The sequence below is a fragment of the Cucurbita maxima genome, unplaced genomic scaffold, assembly GCF_002738345.1.
Source record: "Cucurbita maxima cultivar Rimu unplaced genomic scaffold, Cmax_1.0 Cma_Scf00041, whole genome shotgun sequence".
NCBI classification, from domain to species: domain Eukaryota; kingdom Viridiplantae; phylum Streptophyta; class Magnoliopsida; order Cucurbitales; family Cucurbitaceae; genus Cucurbita; species Cucurbita maxima.
In genome coordinates, this window is record NW_019272057.1 from 195,037 (window position 1) to 215,192 (window position 20,156).

The following is a 20,156-nucleotide window of genomic DNA, read 5'->3' on the forward strand; positions in this document are numbered from 1 at the left end:
AATATAATGGTGTGCCTACGGAGGGCCGCACGCTATTGGGATGCGAAATAACTATTATCCCCCACCTCCCTAACCTAACGTGGCATTGGGTTATGTCTGTCGGGAATCGTAGAGTATGGGGGACGTCTAATCCTTTTGCCATTGCAAAGCTGACTAGCCGTATGCAACAGGCTCGAACACCTCTGGTTCTGAAAGGCACATGAGGCCAAACGCTATATTGAACGTGCCACCGATACTACACTATGTAGGGACCTGTGTAGGTGACGCGTCGGTTGATCTTATAAACGACAGAACTTATTGCTATTGATTCGATGATTCCTATCAAACATGGTCAACAAGAATTAATTATTGGGGACAGACAAATTGGTTAATCTGCAGTAAACTCGAATAGAATTCTCAATCAACTCGTGAGGAGTTAGTTTAACCTAATTTTAAAAAAAATAAATTAGAATGTATTATTTTACTTAAAAAAATATTATTGAATTTGTTATTATTTTGAATAAATTTTATATTAAAAAAATGAAAATATTCATTAAAAAAAATAAGCAAGATATTTGGGGCGAAAATAATATAAACATGGAGGGAAGTTTATCAGTTTGCTTCACCAACAAAAAAGTCTTCTTGGTTTCCATTTTTCTTTTCAGTTCATCTTCTTTCTTCTCATCACTCTGCGAGAAGCAGAGGTCTCGATAGCATCGCCCATGTTTCTCAATCGACGAGGGATGGCCTGCCGATTGCGTTTCCGAATTTCCATATTTCTGATGCAGGCGAGCTCGTTTTCCCTTCATTTGCTTCTTAGATGTTTGTTTGTTCATGAATCATTCTTTCCCAGCTCGTGGGCGTGTTAATGGATTACGTTTGAAGGGTCAAAAACTTCAAAATTCTAATGGATTCACATAAACTCGGACTCTACTTATTGGATCTCTTACTCTACTTGTTATTGATAGTTTCGGTTTAGTTACCAATTGATCAAGTAAAGTTGAATTGGAAATCAAATTGGGTATAAGGGAGTGTGTGTTTGAATGGGGGGATTTGGAGCACATGTGTGCTTTGTGATGTTCGAATTATTGATTGTGTTCGTATTATTTGGTGTGTTTATGTTTCAAGTCCTTAAAGTGGATATTACTTTTTGTTGGTGTAGATGATCTTCTTTGTAACTATGCTGATAGGAGGGGAGGCTGATTTATCTGTTCCTGTTCGTTCTGCTTCTACTTCCGAGTAAGGCCATTCTAATTAGACCATAGGGCACCCCTAGTTACATTTGGATATCTGTTTTATTTTGTTAAATTTTCTCTTTATCCTATAATTAGCGGACACGTTTTAAAAACCTTGAGGGGAAGCCCGAAAGGGAAAGCCCAAAGAGAACAATATCTGCTAGCGATGAGCTTGGACCGTTACAAATGGTATTAGAGCCAGACACCTCGGGCGATGTGCCAGCGATGAGGCATTCAGTTGACTCCTTGCTGCCAGTCTGTGCTTGCTGTCATGCTGGCAAAAGCTGGGGTTTCGGCGCTGAGCCTCGAAGGGGGGTGGACATGATGCAGTGTGCCAACAAGGACGTTGGGTCCCGAAGGGGGTGGATTTGGTGGGGGGTCCCACATTGATTGGAGAAAGGAATGAGTGCTAGCAAGGACGTTGGGCCCCAAAGAGGGGTGGATTGTGAGATCTCACGTCGATTGGGGAGGAGAATGAAGCATTCTTTATAAGCGTGTGGAAACCTCTCCCTAGTGGACGCGTTTTAAAAACCTTGAGGGAAGCCTGAAAGGGAAATTGGGCCATTACAATTATAATCTCTTATTCTATGTATTTGTGTAAGATTTCTTGGTGAAAATTACTCTACATATGCTATTTTCTCAACTCGTTCGCTATCTATTGTTATTTGATGGATGGTTACTTTCATCAGTTTAACCTAGGATTCAAGAGTTATTATTATGGGATGGATTTTACTTTTTGAAATGGCAATTATTTCTGCTAGGGAGAGACATTCAGAAGAGTACTGTGCTATGTATGATATATGTGGAGCACGCAGTGATGGGAAGGTTTTGAACTGCCCTTATGGTTCCCCATCCGTGAAGGTCTTTATCTTTCAACTTGTTTTGGGATATATTTGCACAAGTGTTCTTAAATGACCCCTCTGTATACTCTGCAGCCTGATGAGCTGTTCTCAGAAAAAATTCAAAGCTTGTGTCCTACAATAAGTGGAAATGTTTGTTGTACTGAGGCTCAATTTGAGACATTACGGTCACAGGTTCAACAAGTAAGGCTCATCTCCCATCTTTGAAATTTAATCATTGAGACATTGCTACCTTTAATGATTAATTGTTAATGAAATTGAGATGCAGAAACTGCATGGACAGACCTAAAAAAGGAGTGATGAAATTGATTTTTTTTTTTGTTCTAGTGATTTTTTTGGTATGAATATCTTAATTAAGTGTTTATCTGTATCTTTGAACGAACTTTATCTTGTCATGTTGTACGAAGTTATGTGTGGCTTTGTAGCTGCTTTATAGCCTGTAGATGCTCGTTACCTGAATTAGAGTGGGTTTGATCAGTGCATGACTTCTGTTTCTGTTTGTTTCTATGTTCCATAAACACAATTGTTTCTATTAACTGCAGGCTATTCCACTTTTTGTGGGCTGTCCAGCATGCTTGAGGAATTTCCTTAATCTTTTTTGTGAGCTTTCCTGCTCTCCAAGACAGAGTCTATTTATTAATGTGACATCCATTGCTGAGGTAAAGCGTTTTGGTTAGCATTTACTGTAGTATTTACAGGCAATTATTCAATAGGATTATTTACAGATGATGGGACAATTTTAATTCTAAAAAAAGAGCATCGAGGAATGATTGTTTTCCACCGCTAGATGTGCGTCTATTCGCTTAGCAGCCTAGCAGTTTCACTTTTATACTACTGCATTATCATCATGAAAACTAAAAAGTCCGCATAAATCATAAAATTTTCTCTTCAGGATTATACATCACGAACTAAATTATTCCTTACCGCCTTCCTTTGAATCATAATGCAATTAGCTTAACTAGGGGATGAACTCTCATCACGAATGATGACTATGCGTAGGTTGGTGGAAAAATGACTGTGGATGGCATTGACTACTTCGTAACTGAGAAGTTTGGAAAGGGTCTTTATGATTCCTGCAAGGATGTTAAATTTGGTACGATGAATACACGGGCCATAGATTTTGTTGGTGGTGGTGCTAAAAGTTTTGAAGGTAATATTTCTTGTCTTGATATATCACTATAAATTTCATGCATTATATATTGATGTCTGTTATCCATGTAACAACTCTCTCTTATATTTCTTTTACGTTGTTTGATATTGCCAATTTACATTTTTTTTGATGCAGTTTCGTGCAGAATATTTATTTTTGTTTCTGCTTGATAATGAAGCCGTAAACTCTTATTAATATTTTGTATGCATTTTTTTTTTTGTTAGAATTTTTTGCATTTCTTGGTCAGAAAGTAGGCCCTGGTATTCCTGGATCACCTTATTCCATAAATTTTAAGGTGAACACTGACAAGCCATCTCAAGTGGAGCTTATGAACGTGTCTGTATATTCATGTGGTGACACTTCACTGGGCTGCTCCTGTGGTGATTGCCCTTCATCTCCTGCGTGCTCTAGCTTAGAACCTCCTTCTCCACCAAAAAGTAATGCCTGCACCATCAGGATTTGGTCTCTTAAGGTTGGATGCAAGTTTTGATATCCTACTTTATTGAAACATTATGTTCACATATTCATTAATTCATTGGACAATAACACTCAAATACATGGGCATTAAAAATTATTGCGACTTTGGAACCTCAGAATATGTCATTTGAATTATTTCTGCTTTGTTCACGACTCTAATTTACTAGCACATTAATATAAACTCCATTATCATATTGATTTATGCAGAGCAGTTGCATTGACTTCTCAATCACAATACTTTATGTTATTTTTGTTTCCGCATTCCTTGGATGGGCCTTGTTTCACCCTACTAGAGAAAGGAGTAGATTTTCAGCTAGGGAAGAACCCTTATTAAACATTGGAGATGATGGTGAGGTCAATTCTGTTAACTTGGAAGAGAATGAGAATGGTGCAACAAAGGCAGGTTTCATTATGATATTTAAATTTTCTTTTTTCCTTGATTTTCCATTTCGTCTTGGGCCTTACATTTTATTTTTGGTTTCCATTACTCCTTGATATTGTTTAATCTCTTAACTGGAAGTGTACTTCGCTAGCAATGCTCTAATTGTGCAATTGCAGTCTTTAATTAGTCTAGGCAACAGAGAATCTAGCTTGTGTACTCCTCCTTCTAGCAGTTTCTTCATAGGATAATCATTCATAGTTCTTGGTCTGGTGCTTTTTACATGTCAAATGGTCTGTTGCAAATGTTCTATGTTCTACTATGCCTTTTTCATTTTTTCATTGTATCTTCAGGAGCATGGGGTGCATCTTACATTGAGGAATGGTGTTCAACTTTCCACTATTCAAGGATACATTGCTAGCTTTTATAGGTGGATATCTTGTCCTTTGCGAAATGATGTTGAAGCATAAAACTATTCCACTCTTTTATATCCAATCTCGTGTTTATAGGAATTACGGAGCTTGGGTTGCTCGGAACCCTATCCTAGTGCTGTGTACCTCTTTATCAATTGTTCTTATTCTCTGTGTGGGTCTGGTTCGCTTTAAAGTTGAAACCCGGCCAGAGAAGGTATCATATTTTTCTTGGAAATTGTTAGATGATGTGGAATATCTAATTTTGGGTTTTTTTACTAAATTCATTTGTTTGAATTTGTGGGGGAAAAGAACTATTTCTTGCCTTTCTAGTTTGCTGTATTTTATTATGGTTGTAAGTACCAATCCAGTATATTCTAGAATGGTTGTGGTGGTTTATTCATGAGAGTCAATCTCAAACTCAGGATCCTTATGAAATTACCCAATCACAAGAAATTTGCTATCTAGTCCCTATTGCATGGAAGTGGACTTCGCTTCTCCCTCTTGGTGGCCTCGGCATAGTTGCTTTTAGAAAGAGGAACAACAATGCTATCTTTCTAGAATGGTTGAGGAGGTTTATTCATGAGAATCAATCTCAAACTCAGGCTCCCTTGAAATACCTTATCACAAGAAAATTTGCTATCTAGTGCCCTATTGCCTTTGTCTTCCTTTATGTGTATGTATGTGCCTGTGTAATTAGCATTCTAAATTTTATGTAAGCTTAACTGGTTTGAGGTTGTAGCTATGGGTAGGCCATGGCAGTAAAGCAGCAGCAGAGAAGCAGTTTTTTGACAGCCATCTTGCACCCTTCTACAGAATTGAACAGGTGACAGTGATGTTTATTGTATAGTTTTTCTACTCTTAAATGTTAAGCCATTTGATGTCCATTGATGTATATCTATGTAAGAAAAAAGGAAATAAAAAAGTAAACTCAGTGTATGTTATAAAGTGAAACTGATAATTTTCAAGGATTGACTGGTTTTTGAATATTCTTGCAAGCGTTGACATGGAAAAGTTGGACATTCTTTTCCAGAAGAAAGTTCTCAAAATTTCCTTCTTTATATATTTATGGTTGAAACTTACTTTTGGTTCCTAAACTTTCATAAAGTTATCAATTTAGTCCTTGAACTTTGGTTTGTCACGATTTAGTCCTTGAACTTTATCGTGTATACTTCAAAATTTGAAACGATTTAGTGCCTGTTTGGGAAAATTATTGTTAAGGTTTAATAGAAATTTTTATAGGCAGATTAATAAACAAATTAGGGACCCAATATGTTAATAAGCTACAAGGTATAGACCATTAAATAATAAAAGACAACATTTAACTTTGATGAATTTTTTTACGGTAGGGATTAAATTGTTATAAATTTGTAAGTTAAAGGACTAAATTGTTACATCCAAAAGTTGAGAAACCAAATTGTTATAAATTTGAAAGTATATGGACTAAATCGTTATGAGCAAAAGTTCAAAGATTAAATTGTTACTTCTATAGAAGTTGAGGGACTAAAAGTAATTTTTAACCTATGTTTATTATCTACTTCAATATGGTTGTAGTTTTCTGGTCACGTTTTCTTTTCAATCTCTCTCTCAAATAATAGTTGAAGTTCTATGTTACCCCACTATCGATTTTATCGATAACGGCAAGATGTGTGGTGTTCGTATGTGTTTCAGTTGATAATAGCAACCAAGCCCAGCGGAAGGCAAAGCACGGCTCCACGTATAGTTACAGAGGATAATATTTTATTACTCTTTGATATACAGAATAAGGTCTTTTGAGCACTTGGTGCTTCTTCCAACTATTTGTTTCTGTTTCCTCACTTATTTAGTTGAGTTCTTTACGCACTTTTTTCTTGCTACAATTTCAACAGGTCAATGAACTTGTTGCAAACTATTCTGGCTCAGTCGTATCCCTAACTGATATATGCTTGAAGCCACTCGGTGAGGATTGTGCGACACAAAGTATTCTGCAGGTTTGATACTATTTCAGTTCTAATTGGATAAAACTTGTATTTCGTGTCTTAAAGCTATGGTGCAATGAGATGGACTGCTCACTGAAGTTCCGGACATTTCCTCTTTTTTTGTAACGGCCCAAGCCCACCGCTAGCAAATATTGTTCTCTTTGGGCTTTAAAACGCGTCTGCTAGAGAAAGGTTTTCACACCCTTATATAGGGTGTTTTGTTCTCCTCCCCAACCAATGTGGGATATCACAATCCACCCCCTTCAGAGCCCAGCGTCCTCGCTGGCACTCGTTCCTTTCTCCAATTGATGTGGGACCTCCATTGGTACACCGCCTCGTATCTACCCTCCTTCGGGGAACAGCCTCCTCGCTGGCACATCGCCCGGTGTCTGACTTTGATACCATTTATAAAGTCCCAAGCCCACTGCTAGCAGATATTGTCCTCTTTGGGCTTTCCCTTTCGGGTTTCCCCTCAAGGCTTTAAAACGCGTCTGTTAGGGAAAAGTTTCCACACACTTATAAAGGGTGTTTCGTTCTCCTCCCCAACCAATGTGGGATATCACATCTTTTCCCTTACCATCTTCATTTTGAAGCGAATGTTTTTATCATACTGAGTTTATCAAATGTTTTTAAGTCTTCTTTGTTTATTTGTTCTTTTTTCCACATGCTCTCTATTGAAGAAACTTTCTTTTCTTAATTTATTTGATGATTTTTTATGAGTAGCTGCAAATTTTGCGTAATTGAAATGGAATATTAAAAGATAATAGCTGAAAAATAAACTACATTAAGAAAATGCTATATTCGCAATTATAGTTATTATTTTTAAATGCTATTATTATAATTATTTCTATAAAAACATTTTTATGAATCTTTTAGAAAATAAATTTACTCATCCAAATTCCTTTTTGTTTTACAGTACTTTAAAATGGACCCTGAAAATTTTGACGAGTATGGAGGAGTGGAACATGTTGAGTATTGCCTCCAGGTAAACTTATTGTAATCATAATGCTCATCTTTTTTAATTCTATTTTCACTAACTGCGAAGTTTCTTGTCAATGTTTTAAAATTGGGTTTTCTGTTTATGCTCTTTAATTCCAAAATTTTAATTTTCGTCCCATCAAATGTTGTCTTCAGCATTATACTTCCACAGAGACATGTTTCAGTGCGTTCAAAGCTCCGCTTGATCCCAGCACATCCTTGGGTGGATTTGTTGGGAACAATTATTCTGAGGTTGTATCTTCTCCCTTACTTGTAGATGTTTTTACGACGTTTTCCTAATTTTATCTTGATTCACTAATGTCAGGCCTCTGCATTTGTTGTCACATATCCTGTTAATAATGCAATCGATGATGTTGGCGATGAGAATGGGAAAGCAATAGCGTGGGAAAAAGCTTTTGTCAAGTTAGTTAAGGTTTGAACTGTTTGCTTGTTTAGTTTTGTACAAGCTTTGAACGCTCCACGAACATTTCAGATTGATGCATTAACTCATAGTTCTTACTCATGTGAAACGTTGTAGTCGTACTATTGGACTCCAAGGCTGTTCTGTTATTGGATTTACGATAAGATAATATACTAGAGCTTATGTAAGGGGAGTGTTTAGGGGAATGGGGGATTTTAGAATATATATATATATTAACTTCTTTCAGTCTTTTTTTTTTTTCCAAAATATTGATGCATTCTGCAGTTCGTCCCTCAGTGAGGTTGCCTCGCTGACCTCTTCTCTGAAGCAAGCCTAGAACATTTTAGATCACTGGTCTGATGCTTGTTTCTTGTCTGATTATTTGCGTGTAGACATAATTTGTTGTTTGTAGAATATGTGATAGAAATGATATTAGGGTGGTGAAGAATATTATTATAGTATTAAGACCACGTTACTAATTAGTTAGAGAAGTTGCTATGGATATTCGTTATAAATTGAGTATGTGGGAAAGGATGAAGGTAAGCAATTGTTTAATGGCTTTAGGCCGAGGGACCAACTATTTTAGATTTTTGAGCTCTATCAATATGATATCATTTTCATGTGTAGTTAATTTTCTTTGAGCATTGTAGATTGCCAACACAACAGCTACTACCAAATGTATAATATTGTAACGGCCCAAGCCCACCACTAGTAGATATTGTCCTCTTTGGACTTTCCCTTTCGAGCTTCCCTTCAAGGTGTTTAAAATGCGTCTATTAGGGAGCGGTTTCCACACTCTTATAAAGAATGTTTCGTTCTCCTCCTCAATCGATGTGGGATCTCACAATCCACCCTCCTTTAGGGCTCAGCGTCCTTGTTAGCATTCGTTCTCTTCTCTAATCGATGTGAAACCCTCCAATCTACTCCCCTTCGGGGCAAGTGTCATTACTAGCACACCGCCTTGTGTCCACCCCCCTTCGGGGATCAGCCTTCTCGCTGGCACATCGCTCGGTGTCTAGCTCTGATACCATTTGTAACAGCCCAAGCCTACCGCTAGCAGATATTGTCCTCTTTGGACTTTTCCTTTCAGGTTTCTCTCAAGGTTTTTAAAATGCATATGCTAGGGAGAGGTTTCTACACCCTTATAAAGAATGTTTCGTTTGTGGGATCTCACAAATATAATAGCCACAAGAAATGTGTGAAGGGAGTGTGAAATTCCTGGCAATATAAAGGGATAGTTTTCTTTTATGGTTCATATTCCTTTGTAGATGTTAATTTTTTTTTAATATTTGAAAATGACATTGTTTTTCACTTTTATTTGTGTCCCAAGCCTATTCTTTCTTCAAGGTTATGATGTTTTCCTTTTCTTTGGCAGCTGTAACTATCTATCTTATCCTTTTTTTTAATAATAATTTTACACTATCGAACCTTTACGGTTTCAATTCAATGAATGATAAACTATATTTCTTCAAGACAATAGGGGGAAGGTGTTAAAGCGCTGTATCTATATGCAAAAATGAAGAACTAATCATAAAAAAATAAAAAATTCCCTTGCCTTTTCACTAAGAGAATGGATTACGAAAGAGGTGATAAGGAATCTCATCCTTAAATAACGTAAGAAGATGGAAACGTGGTTTTTGTCCTAGACTTTTATCTTTTTTTTTTTTTCTTTTTTTTTTTGTTCTTAAGCTTTTGAAATTTTAATTTTGGTCATTGAACATTCACTTTCTATGTTGAGTCTTGGAATAATTGAATGCATATTGCTCCAACTTACATCGACAGGAGGAACTGCTTCCACTAGTACAGTCCAAGAATCTCACTCTTTCTTTTTCATCGGAGAGTTCAATTGAGGAGGAACTGAAAAGAGAAAGCACTGCAGATGTTCTGACAATTGCTGTAAGTCAATGAAGGATGACATCTTTTTTGTTAATTCAAGGCAATATATAATTTAAGTAATACAGTTTTGTTGTAGGCATCAGTCAATTGATCAACCTTTTATACTTGATTCTATGCATTTATTTTACCGAACCTCTTTCTTTATTTTAAGCTTTTATTCTCTAACATTTATCAGGTAAGCTACCTCGTTATGTTTGCCTACATATCAGTGGCTTTGGGAGATTCAAATATTTCATCGTCTTTCTACCTTTCATCCAAGGTGGGTGTCGGACTAATGTTTGAGTATTTTGTACATGTAGTTTACTTTTACTGCCTCTTATTTATGGATCCTGTTGATTCACTGGTCATTATTCTACATTATATCTTTCCTTCTAAGGGAGCAACAAACGTTAGGGCTTGAGATGTTTAGGAGAAGTCCTCCGAGAAGGAGAGATATATATAAACACAGTAAAAACAGTGAAAAAACCGGAAAACATGGATAATCTTTATTGCATACTCCATTCTCTAATGAATGCTGTTCAAAATGAAACTGGAGAAAAAAACTTATCTAATTTCTTTTTCGATGGGAGGTGGACTAAATTTCTCTGCCCCACGTTGCCTTGCCCTTTTGTCATTTCTATTCTTGATGACTATACTTAGCTTACATTTGTGGAATTGATGAATACTTTCTATTTGATGATCAATTAGCTTCATCATTGGATGAGTATGTTAACTTGCAATACCCTTTTAACTTTGAAATTATTGTTGATATATTAAGTATTGATTCTGTTTTCTTATTTGATTGCGCTTCCTTTAATCTCATACCAAGCTTCTATTTAAAAATCTCAGGTGTTGCTTGGCCTCTCAGGAGTTCTACTTGTCGTGCTGTCTGTTCTAGGATCTGTTGGATTTTTCAGTGCTTTGGGGGTAAAATCAACATTAATAATTATGGAGGTTATCCCATTCCTGGTCTTGGCGGTAGGTAGTTATAATGCTTTGAAGTTTATACTTTTCTATTGATTCTCTTGATATCAGTCTTTTGTTGAGTTTTCCCATTGTCAGAAAGATGGAATGATAGTGCCCTGTATTTGAGATTGAGTAATTTTGGTTTCCTCTTTTCTCTGAGTTTTCCTTTTTTAAAATACTTGTTCGTCGGTGGAAGTTGTTGTCTGACGTATTCTCTCTTTGTCACTTTAATCAGGTTGGAGTTGATAACATGTGTATATTAGTACATGCTGTAAAACGACAACCATTTGAGTTGACTTTAGAAGAGCGCATAAGCAACGCGCTGGTTGAAGTTGGTCCGTCCATAACACTAGCTAGTTTGTCGGAGATCTTGGCATTTGCAGTTGGAACTTTTGTTCCCATGCCAGCATGTCGTGTCTTTTCCATGTTTGCTGGTGTGGTTTTTCTCCCCATTTTACTTCACTGCCAAGAAATATTAGTTGTCTCTGTCATCCCTGTTAATTGCCTTCTTTCTTTCTTTTTTTTCCTACTTCCTTTAGCTTTGGCAGTGTTTCTGGACTTCATTCTTCAACTGTCGGCGTTTGTGGCGCTTATTGTGTTTGATATTTTGAGAGCTGAGAATCACAGAGTTGACTGTTTTCCATGCATAAAAGTTCCTCCACGTTCTGATGAACCGAACCAAGGTTCGTATGAAATTTTCTGAAACTGCATATTCTATTTAAGTTCTCAGTTATGTTATAATCTATGGTTGCTTGTCTAAGTTAGATTTACCTTCCTTCCCCCCGTGAATCTTTTTAGTTCTGATTAGACAACTGGAATAAATTCTAGGTTTCAATCAGAGGAGACTTGGGCTTCTTTCTCGGTACATGAAGGTATGTTTGTGGGTCGTGGCAGAAGGTCGTATTATATTAGAATATTCTATAATGGCCCAACTTCTTAAACTAGAGTTCTGAGAGTTACTACTGCATGCTAATCGTGAACTTTTGAAAACAAGTGGAAACTCTAGTAAACCAAACAAATCATTTCAACTTAACAAAATGATTAAAATTTTAAGATATTTTGAATTTGGGATCTCAGTAAAGCATTTAGAACAATCTGAAAAGATGAATCCAACATATATTTTCAAAACCAAATGAGAAAAGAATATTTAAATGATTATAAGTCAACGAGCTAATGAACGGTGCAAAAAGCATGAACTAGAAATTTCTAGGATCCAAAAGAAAACTCTAGTCCATCACTATCTCAATAGCCTTTCCAGAATGAACGGCCTCGTTATGCACCTCGTAAGTTCAGGTACCATATGAAAAAAGAGGATAGCATGAGTGAGTATAAAGGGACACTCTGTATACCAAATACTTGCATGGTCCTAATCAGTTATCCACTCAGCACCTTGATACATAAGGATCTTAAATTGAAATCATAAAAATATTTGGTGTAGGTGTGCAATTAATCAATCCCTGACTAGTATAACTATTGTGCCTGTGTGTGTGGGTTCGTCCCGATAAACCAAGAGTCATTAGAGGTTGGTTAGCGACTCCTTAATGGTATCACTTCTATCCCAATGCTATACTTTATAAAAGTCATTCTGGCTGAACATGAAGAGGAGCAACTTCAAGTTTGAAATAACTATGTTGCCTATGTGGGTCAGTCATGTAAGACAAAGCGGCCCTAAAAGGTAATTAGTTAGTATAACAGCTCAGACCTACCGCTAGCAAATATTGTCCTTTTTGGGCTTTGCACCTATGAACAACCCGAAATGAGGTTGGAAAGCTAGTGTCTCAAAACAGAACCACCCAAAATCACCACAATCAAGTCAGGAACATGAACTCACCTCTAACAGATCAGTGAAAGAAAAACTCACGCTGCTGATTGAAGAACTTGAAGCTGTTGTGCAAGTTCAAAGGCTGGAGAAAGAGGACGTGTCGCTGCAAAGTTGGAGGAGCATCAATCACGCTGGCAACCTAGGTGTATCAACAAAGAGGAGAGTGAGACGCTGGAAATGAAGCAGCTACATGTGAATGGCGTAAAGAGAGAGATGTGGGGGAGACAATGGCTGGTGTCGTTTGGTTGATGAGTCTTGGTATCAAGTATCAGCGGTTGTGGCGTGTGGGCTATCAGCAAGAAGCAGGTGAACGACACTTCATCAAGGAAGCTGTCATGCATGAGAAGGAGAAACATCGCAGAAATGGAGGTACTGTTTGGTGGTGATGTGGTGATGAACGACGGAGAAGAAGAATAATAGGAGGTGTACAGGAGGAGGAGGAGGAGGAGGAGGAGGAGATGAAGCCCGTAGGTGGCGAGTTTTTATATTTTTTCCACAGATTTGCTTTCCTCTTAATAAAACACTTTCCCCCTTCATCACTTGCTAACAAAACCAAATGATCTTTATTACGGTTAGGAAGCCCGAATTAACTCTCTTGAGCTCAACATGTTTAATTTAGACTTCAACCAAAATTAAAAATAAGCCCAACAACAGAATTAATCAAATAAGCACCACAATTAACCCTAGTAATGAAAATTGGAAATACTTGAAATATTGGGCTTACATGATTCATTTTGAAATTCGAGCAAATAAATATTTGTTATTATTCTGCCATAGAATTGGAATATTGATACATTTTCGCTTGTGATTTCCATAAATATTAGATCGTTATTCTGTTGTAGGACGTTCATGCACCCCTTCTTGGACTTTGGGGCGTTAAGATTGCTGTTGTTATCATCTTTGTTGGGCTGACTTTAGGAAGCATTGTAAGTTTCTCATTTCAGGTCGACTTTCCTTATGATTGACCATACAGTGCACGTGGCATTAGAATAGTTTTCGTTAAATTCATGTGTGCTCATGCAAGGAGAGTTAATGCATGTTTTTGTATTAGTTCATCAATGTTAACTGCTTGTGATTAATTACATATCCACTTTTTCTACTTTATTTAACCATCACAGACATTATCTACAAAGATTGAGGTCGGATTGGAACAAAAGATCGTCCTCCCACGAGATTCTTACCTTCAGGTTTGAGCTTCATGTTCGGTTTTCGGAATTTTATGAGTAATTTTCTTTCTTTATCTTTCTTGTGTGTTCCTTGCCATCTTATTTTTCTTCTTTTCTTATATCAGGGTTACTTCGATGATCTCGCAGAATACCTACGAATTGGGCCACCATTATACTTTGTTGTCAAGGATTATAATTATAGGTATCTGTCTATGATTTTCTATTTGCTTTTTCAATTATGTATATGTGTGTGCTTGCATGCATATAAGTAAGAATACACAATTAAGGGAATTTAGGGAACAAACAGAGACGGCACAAATAGAGACATGGTGGTTGTTCTAGAAGTTTTTGACTTGTAGAAACAAACTAATGAAGATCAATAGAAAATAACTTCAAAAAAGTAGTCATGTGAACATGTTTTCGCTATATGTTTGTTCTTATAAACTTATCTTGGAAGTTGACGACACCTGCCGAACAGTCCCTGGTGGTCATGAAGCGAAGTTAATATCTGATTTGTTGTTTCAGTTAACTTAGTTTTATTATCTACTTTCAACAAAGTGCATGGAGTCGTGTATTTAGGTTGAAATGCATATCAATCTAATGTTTAATAATGCTACTCAGCTCAAAGTCTAGACATACAAACCAGCTGTGCTCCATCAGCCAGTGTGATTCAAACTCTCTGTTGAATGAGGTAAGCCAAATCCGTGGAGTAGATTACAATCATGAGTATTAATTGGATAAAGTTATTTTTTTCCTTAAGTTCAGCTTTAAATTGGCCTAAAAGAGGGTGAAAGAGTCTGTTATTTTTTTAAGCTCAGAAGTGGCTGATATATGCATGTTGGGGTTGGGTAAAATATATTCATCATGTTTAACTATGTGCTTGCCTTGGGCTAAGCTCATCATAAATGGAAACTTTCGTGTCTATTATCTCGCGTGATGCTATGTCGTGCTTTTTTTTTCTTCTTTTCTTTTAAGTGTACGTTTATTCACCTTATACATCCTCCTTTCAGATATCACGAGCGTCATTGACACCAGAATTGAACTACATTGCTAAACCAGCAGCCTCATGGCTTGATGATTTTCTTGTATGGTTGTCACCAGAGGCATTTGGTTGCTGCCGGAAGTTCACAAATGGTTCTTATTGTCCACCAGATGACCAGGTTAGAAGTCCATAGGGCTACTTTCTTTCCTTGCCAATGCTCTATTTTACTGCTGACGGTCGCACCTCTTCCCACAACTTAAGATTTTCTGCAAGTTCCAACTGTATATTTCTACTTTCTTTCCAAATAGTTCATTGGTTAGGGTGGCGGAAGGAACCCACAACCAATCCATTTCTTATGAGAGGTTGGTTCATGGGCTAACTAACCTGAGTACCAAAACACATATAAAAAGAGTAAATAATCGCCCGCGAACTTTCCATTTTATTAGATTTCTAAATTTGGGTCGATCAAACATAATAATACATTAAAAAAAAAAAAAAAAAAGGCCTTCAGTTTTCTTTAATACAATTGTCCAACATGACACCACTTCATGACTACTGACGCATACATTTTCTTTCTCCAGCCTCCTTGCTGTATTCCGGATGAAGGGTTCTGTGATGCAAGTGAAGGAGTGTGCCAAGATTGTACAACTGTAAAGTTCTATGATCTATTCCTTAGTTTTCAATACTTTATGATTACCTACTGTTTTAGTTGGATCAATGTAATCCGACAGCCTATGCATTAATCGAGCGACATAAGGCTGGATTAATGCCCAAAGAAAAGGACATTGGCTAATTTCCGTGTTTTTTTCCCAGTGCTTTCACCACTCCGATTTGGTTGCTGGCCGTCCTACGACAGTGCAATTCCGGGAGAAGCTTCCATGGTTCCTCAATTCTCTGCCATCTGCAGATTGTGCAAAGGGTGGTCATGGAGCTTATACCAATAGTGTGAACTTGAATGGTCATAACTTAACTTTTCTTTGTTTTATCATTTCTTCAGCTACTGAATGCATTAAACTAAATCCTGGTTAACTCTGTTCATTACATGTTTGCTCATAACTTATTTCAGGTTATGAAAGTGGCATCATAAAAGCTTCGGAGTTTCGGAGCTATCACACGCCACTTAATAAACAAGTATGCTAGTAGAATAGTGTTTTCGTGGTTTTGAACTCAGTGTCGTCTGCATTATTTAGTCGAGATATTTATAAACTTCATTCTTTGCAGGGTGACTATGTAAATGCACTGCGAGCTGCTAAGGAGTTTTGCTCAAAAATTTCTGATTCGTTGAAGGTTTGAGTTGCGACTAGACTTTCAATTCTCATGGCAAGCTGACCAATTTTTTGCATGCTTTTCTGTATTAGACCTCATAGCTGCAGAATAAAATATGCAACTGATTTTGACCTATACCAAACTATAAGAAATACTAGATAATTAATCCCGCCCTGATATGATTGTATGTGTGATAGCATCTACTATACCAGGAATATCAATGAACCCGATTATTAAAATTGCTCAGGATACCATTTTTTAGTTTAGCTTCTAGAATCTATTTCTTAGTTCAAGATCCCTTTTACTAATTGGAATCAAAGAATTAGTAGATTTGTTCCGCCCAAATGAGAATGTGACATATTCATATCATAACATATGAATAGTAAGACTAGCATTCGTATTGAGACTTGAACTCATAGGGAAGAAAATTTATGGATGAAATCAAATATGCAGTATTTATAGACAAAAGTATACTTCTATTGTCGAATTAGGATCAACTAGGTCAGAAATAAAGCATTGGATGAAACTCTTATTTGGTGTCAAGGTAATTAGCTATGAATAGTCATCGACTCCCGAAAAAGGGCAGGACCCCCTTTACCATTTTGTACAAATAGAGAGGGGTCTCTTGCTTGTATTGTCAAAATGGAATATATCTCACATCATTCACATAAAAATAATATATCTTAAAGTATATAATAATTTATAGACATTGATAATTGAGAGAGAGAGAGAAAAAAAAAAAAAAAATATATATATATATATATATATATATATATATATATATATATATATATATATATATATATATAATATCTATTATTAACTATAGAATTCGTTAAATCTATATATAAATTATATAAAAATAGCCTAGTATAATAGAGCTCATCTGAGTAAAAAATGAAAGATCGTCACCTAAATGCAAAAGAACACTGTAGGAAGAGATTGTCAAAAGTGTTCTCCATTGGGTTCCCAATACTCTCTTTTTCCTTGTGCTTGTAGTTCACGTATTTTTTTAGTAGCATGTGTCAATTATTACTTTTAAAACTTACCTTCTTTGGTAGTTACCCTCAGGAACTCATTCGGTCGAGGCACCTGCATCCACAATGCTTATAGTTTTTTAGATTCTACTTTCTTTCAGTTGGATGGCTGTAGAACTGCGTTTATATGGTCTAAGACTCGAGATCTCGATATTTTACTGACAGTTGCTCTATTGCAGATGGATATCTTCCCATACTCTGTCTTCTATATATTCTTTGAGCAATATCTTGATATATGGAAGACAGCTTTGATGAACATTGCCATAGCACTCGGTTAGTATCATAGGGAACAAAGAAATCCGAAAGCTTTCTTTTTTTTTTTTTTTTTGCGAAGTCTGGTGGAATTTTACTGCTAGGGAAATCATCATTATTATATCATCGACAATATCAGTTTCCGTGTTACTTTGTTGACTTTATTAACGTCTTAACGAGATCTCTAAGAATCTCACTGAGGATTTTCTTTGATGCAAGTGCAGGTGCCATATTTATTGTCTCTCTGGTCATCACATCATGGTATGTATCTCATTTTGTGTTTCGTCGATGTATAAGTACAACGCATACTTCTTATGGCATGAAAATTACTCTTCTTTATTTGATCATACTTTCGTCTTGTTATTTTGAAATGCAGTTTGTGGAGTTCGGGAATCATTATACTTGTTTTGGCTATGATTATTATTGATCTCATGGTACCCCTCTGTTACTCCTTTTTGTGGAGTTTAATAAAATTTTGCTTTATTTTCATCTATTTTTTTCTTCCTTTTTTGGCAGGGAGTAATGGCGATTCTGAATATTCAACTAAATGCTGTCTCTGTTGTTAACATATTGATGTCAATAGGAATCGCGGTTGAGTTTTGTGTCCATTTAGTCCATGCCTTTTCGGTTAGTATCGACCCCAATAACTTCATCAAGCTATTTGAATTTCGTGGTTTAGTTTCTTAATTTGACTTATCCAAGTCTTTACACGAAATTTCATGGTGGAGTACTGCCACGGGTGGTACATGTCGATTTAAGACGAGGCCATTTGATTAGTATGGTAGTTCATTGGAAAAGCTATGGAACCGAATAGCTAGCACGTAACTGGATGATGCATCTTGTGTTTTACCCTTTTTCATTACTAATATTATTGACCAAATGCCCTCGTAGGTTAGCTGCGGTGACAGAAGCCAGCGTTCTCAGGAGGCGTTGACGACAATGGGGGCTTCTGTATTCAGGTAGACATTAGTTTGCTTTTCTAGTTTGGTATTACAACATATTCAATATTTGGTATCAGCTTCTGTGGATCAAATTCAATAAAAGATGGTTGACTTCCATTGTTGGAACATTTGATTGTTAAAAGATTTAACAACCCAAGTTGACAGCTACACGGCTACAGATATTATCCTTTTTGGATTTTTCCTTTCGAGCTTCCCCTCAAAGTTTTAAAACGCGTCTGGTAGTGAGAGGTTTTTGCACCCTTACAAAGAATATTTTGTTCTCCTCCCTAACCGATGTGGGATCTCACAATCCACCCCCATTCATAGCCCAACGAGGGCTCTAGCACTCATTCCCTTCTCCAATCGATGTGGGATCCTCAATCCACCCTCTTCGGGGCTAACGTCCTTAATAACACACCACCTCGTGTCTACCCCCTTCGGAGCTCAACCTCTTCGCTGACACATCGCTCGGTGTCTGACTCTAATACCATTTGTAACATTCCAAGCCCACTGCTAGCAGATATTGTCCTCTTTGGGCTTTTCCTTTTGGGCTTTCTCTCAAGGTTTTAAAACGCGTCTGCTAGGGTGAGGTTTCCACACCCTTATAAAGAAAGTTTCTTTCTCCTCCCCAACCAAGGTGAGATCTCATAGAAGAAATGATTCCTGTCATGCTTTCTACTCTGTGCACGTCTTACCCTTGACCGAGATTTTCCTTCGTATGTGGCTACTCAACATTTTCTAGAAGAGGTGTATTTCTACTTTGTGTGATCCTAGAATCTCTTAGAATCAGTTTCTTTGGCTTCCCCTTCAGTCTAAAGGATAGATGAGGATATTTCGCGTAATCACTAGAACCACGAGGTTCTCATTGAAACTTTTACAAGTATCTGTCTTGCAGAAACTAATGTTTTCACTCGTTTTGCAGTGGGATTACTCTCACAAAGCTCGTTGGGGTCATCGTTCTTTGTTTCGCAAAATCGGAAATATTTGTGGTATCTGGTCCCTTACCCTTATTATCGCTTACAAATATGCTAGTCTCTTTTGAGAACCTATAAAGACAATTTTTGGCTGTGGATTCTGCAGATTTATTACTTCCAAATGTACCTTGCATTGGTCATCATTGGTTTCCTCCACGGCCTTGTGTTTCTACCTGTAAGTTCAAAAGCCAACTGTTCTTATAACGACCGACATCGCGTCTCTTCTATCGAGCGATGATTGAGCCATATATTACTTATTTCCTCGCCTCTTGCAGGTAATATTGAGTATGATTGGACCACCATCGAGATATTCGGTACAAGACGATGCTCCTATCGAAACTGAGCTTCATGTTTCACAAGGCTAGGCATGATGAAGCCTGTCCTGTCCGTCAGGAATATGTTGCTGTTAATTCTCATATACTAACTCTGATCTTGCTGACGAAATTCAGACGGTAGTCTTTCGACAATCGCAGTTCGAGCTGAAGTTATGTTTATCTAAGCACAGGTCAATGTATATAACTAATAAGAGTTTCAAATTCTTAGAAGAATGAGATCGGACTATTACTTCGATGTATGATGGCTTTTTATATTGTTAGAGTCGTCTAGAAGCATGTGTTAGTTGCATAGCAATGGATGATAGGAATACTCTTAAGGGTATGATAGTAATTAGTTAGGAAGGTTGTTCTGGTAATATTTTATAGATAGGGTCGATATAAAAAGATGAACATCGGCAAATGTTCGGTTAATGGTTTAGACTCGAGTAACGAATAGGGTGATTTTATTTGAAAAAATATTGTAATTCTTGGTGTTAGTTTCTTTTTCAATACATTATGTAACAAACCATCCGAGCAATCACATCAACTATCATATAATATCCCATCAAATATTTGTTTCCAATAGTTTTGGTTCAAATCTTTGTAATAATACAAAATTCAGTGTCGATTTAGTCTCTAATTTTCAAGATCACAAACTTTATTTTTGAACGTGGGAAGTTTTTAAAAATTTATGAATTTATTAGAAGCTCTTCT

The 20,156-nt window shown here is 36.8% G+C and overlaps 1 protein-coding gene across 1 annotated transcript; it reads left to right on the forward strand.

The window, feature by feature from the left end:
* The first annotated feature begins 581 nt into the window (after nucleotides 1-581).
* Nucleotides 582-20,002, forward strand: LOC111469740 (Niemann-Pick C1 protein-like). The gene is made up of 39 exons (XM_023115137.1): nucleotides 582-767; nucleotides 1,142-1,218; nucleotides 1,976-2,075; nucleotides 2,150-2,257; nucleotides 2,617-2,733; nucleotides 3,074-3,224; nucleotides 3,449-3,696; nucleotides 3,909-4,100; nucleotides 4,434-4,510; nucleotides 4,590-4,707; nucleotides 5,233-5,316; nucleotides 6,162-6,257; nucleotides 6,359-6,460; nucleotides 7,365-7,433; nucleotides 7,583-7,678; nucleotides 7,752-7,859; nucleotides 9,630-9,743; nucleotides 9,919-10,002; nucleotides 10,572-10,700; nucleotides 10,924-11,122; nucleotides 11,228-11,371; nucleotides 11,517-11,560; nucleotides 13,353-13,436; nucleotides 13,629-13,697; nucleotides 13,802-13,878; nucleotides 14,298-14,367; nucleotides 14,687-14,836; nucleotides 15,240-15,308; nucleotides 15,472-15,616; nucleotides 15,725-15,789; nucleotides 15,880-15,945; nucleotides 17,141-17,234; nucleotides 17,438-17,474; nucleotides 17,590-17,647; nucleotides 17,730-17,840; nucleotides 18,105-18,172; nucleotides 19,077-19,143; nucleotides 19,235-19,303; nucleotides 19,404-20,002. The coding sequence occupies exons 1-39, from the start codon at nucleotides 702-704 to the stop codon at nucleotides 19,491-19,493; spliced, it is 3,912 nt and encodes a 1,303-aa protein (XP_022970905.1). The 5' UTR covers nucleotides 582-701; the 3' UTR covers nucleotides 19,494-20,002.
* Nucleotides 20,003-20,156: the final 154 nt, after the last annotated feature.

Bases quoted from the DNA above. Each gene is read 5' to 3' on its own strand.
- LOC111469740 (XM_023115137.1), top strand. From the start codon at position 702: ATGTTTCTCAATCGACGAGGGATGGCCTGCCGATTGCGTTTCCGAATT. The intron at 2,076-2,149 runs GTCTTTATCTTT...TATACTCTGCAG, and splicing joins ATGGTTCCCCATCCGTGAAG to CCTGATGAGCTGTTCTCAGA. The intron at 17,648-17,729 runs GTACCCCTCTGT...CTTTTTTGGCAG, and splicing joins TGATTATTATTGATCTCATG to GGAGTAATGGCGATTCTGAA.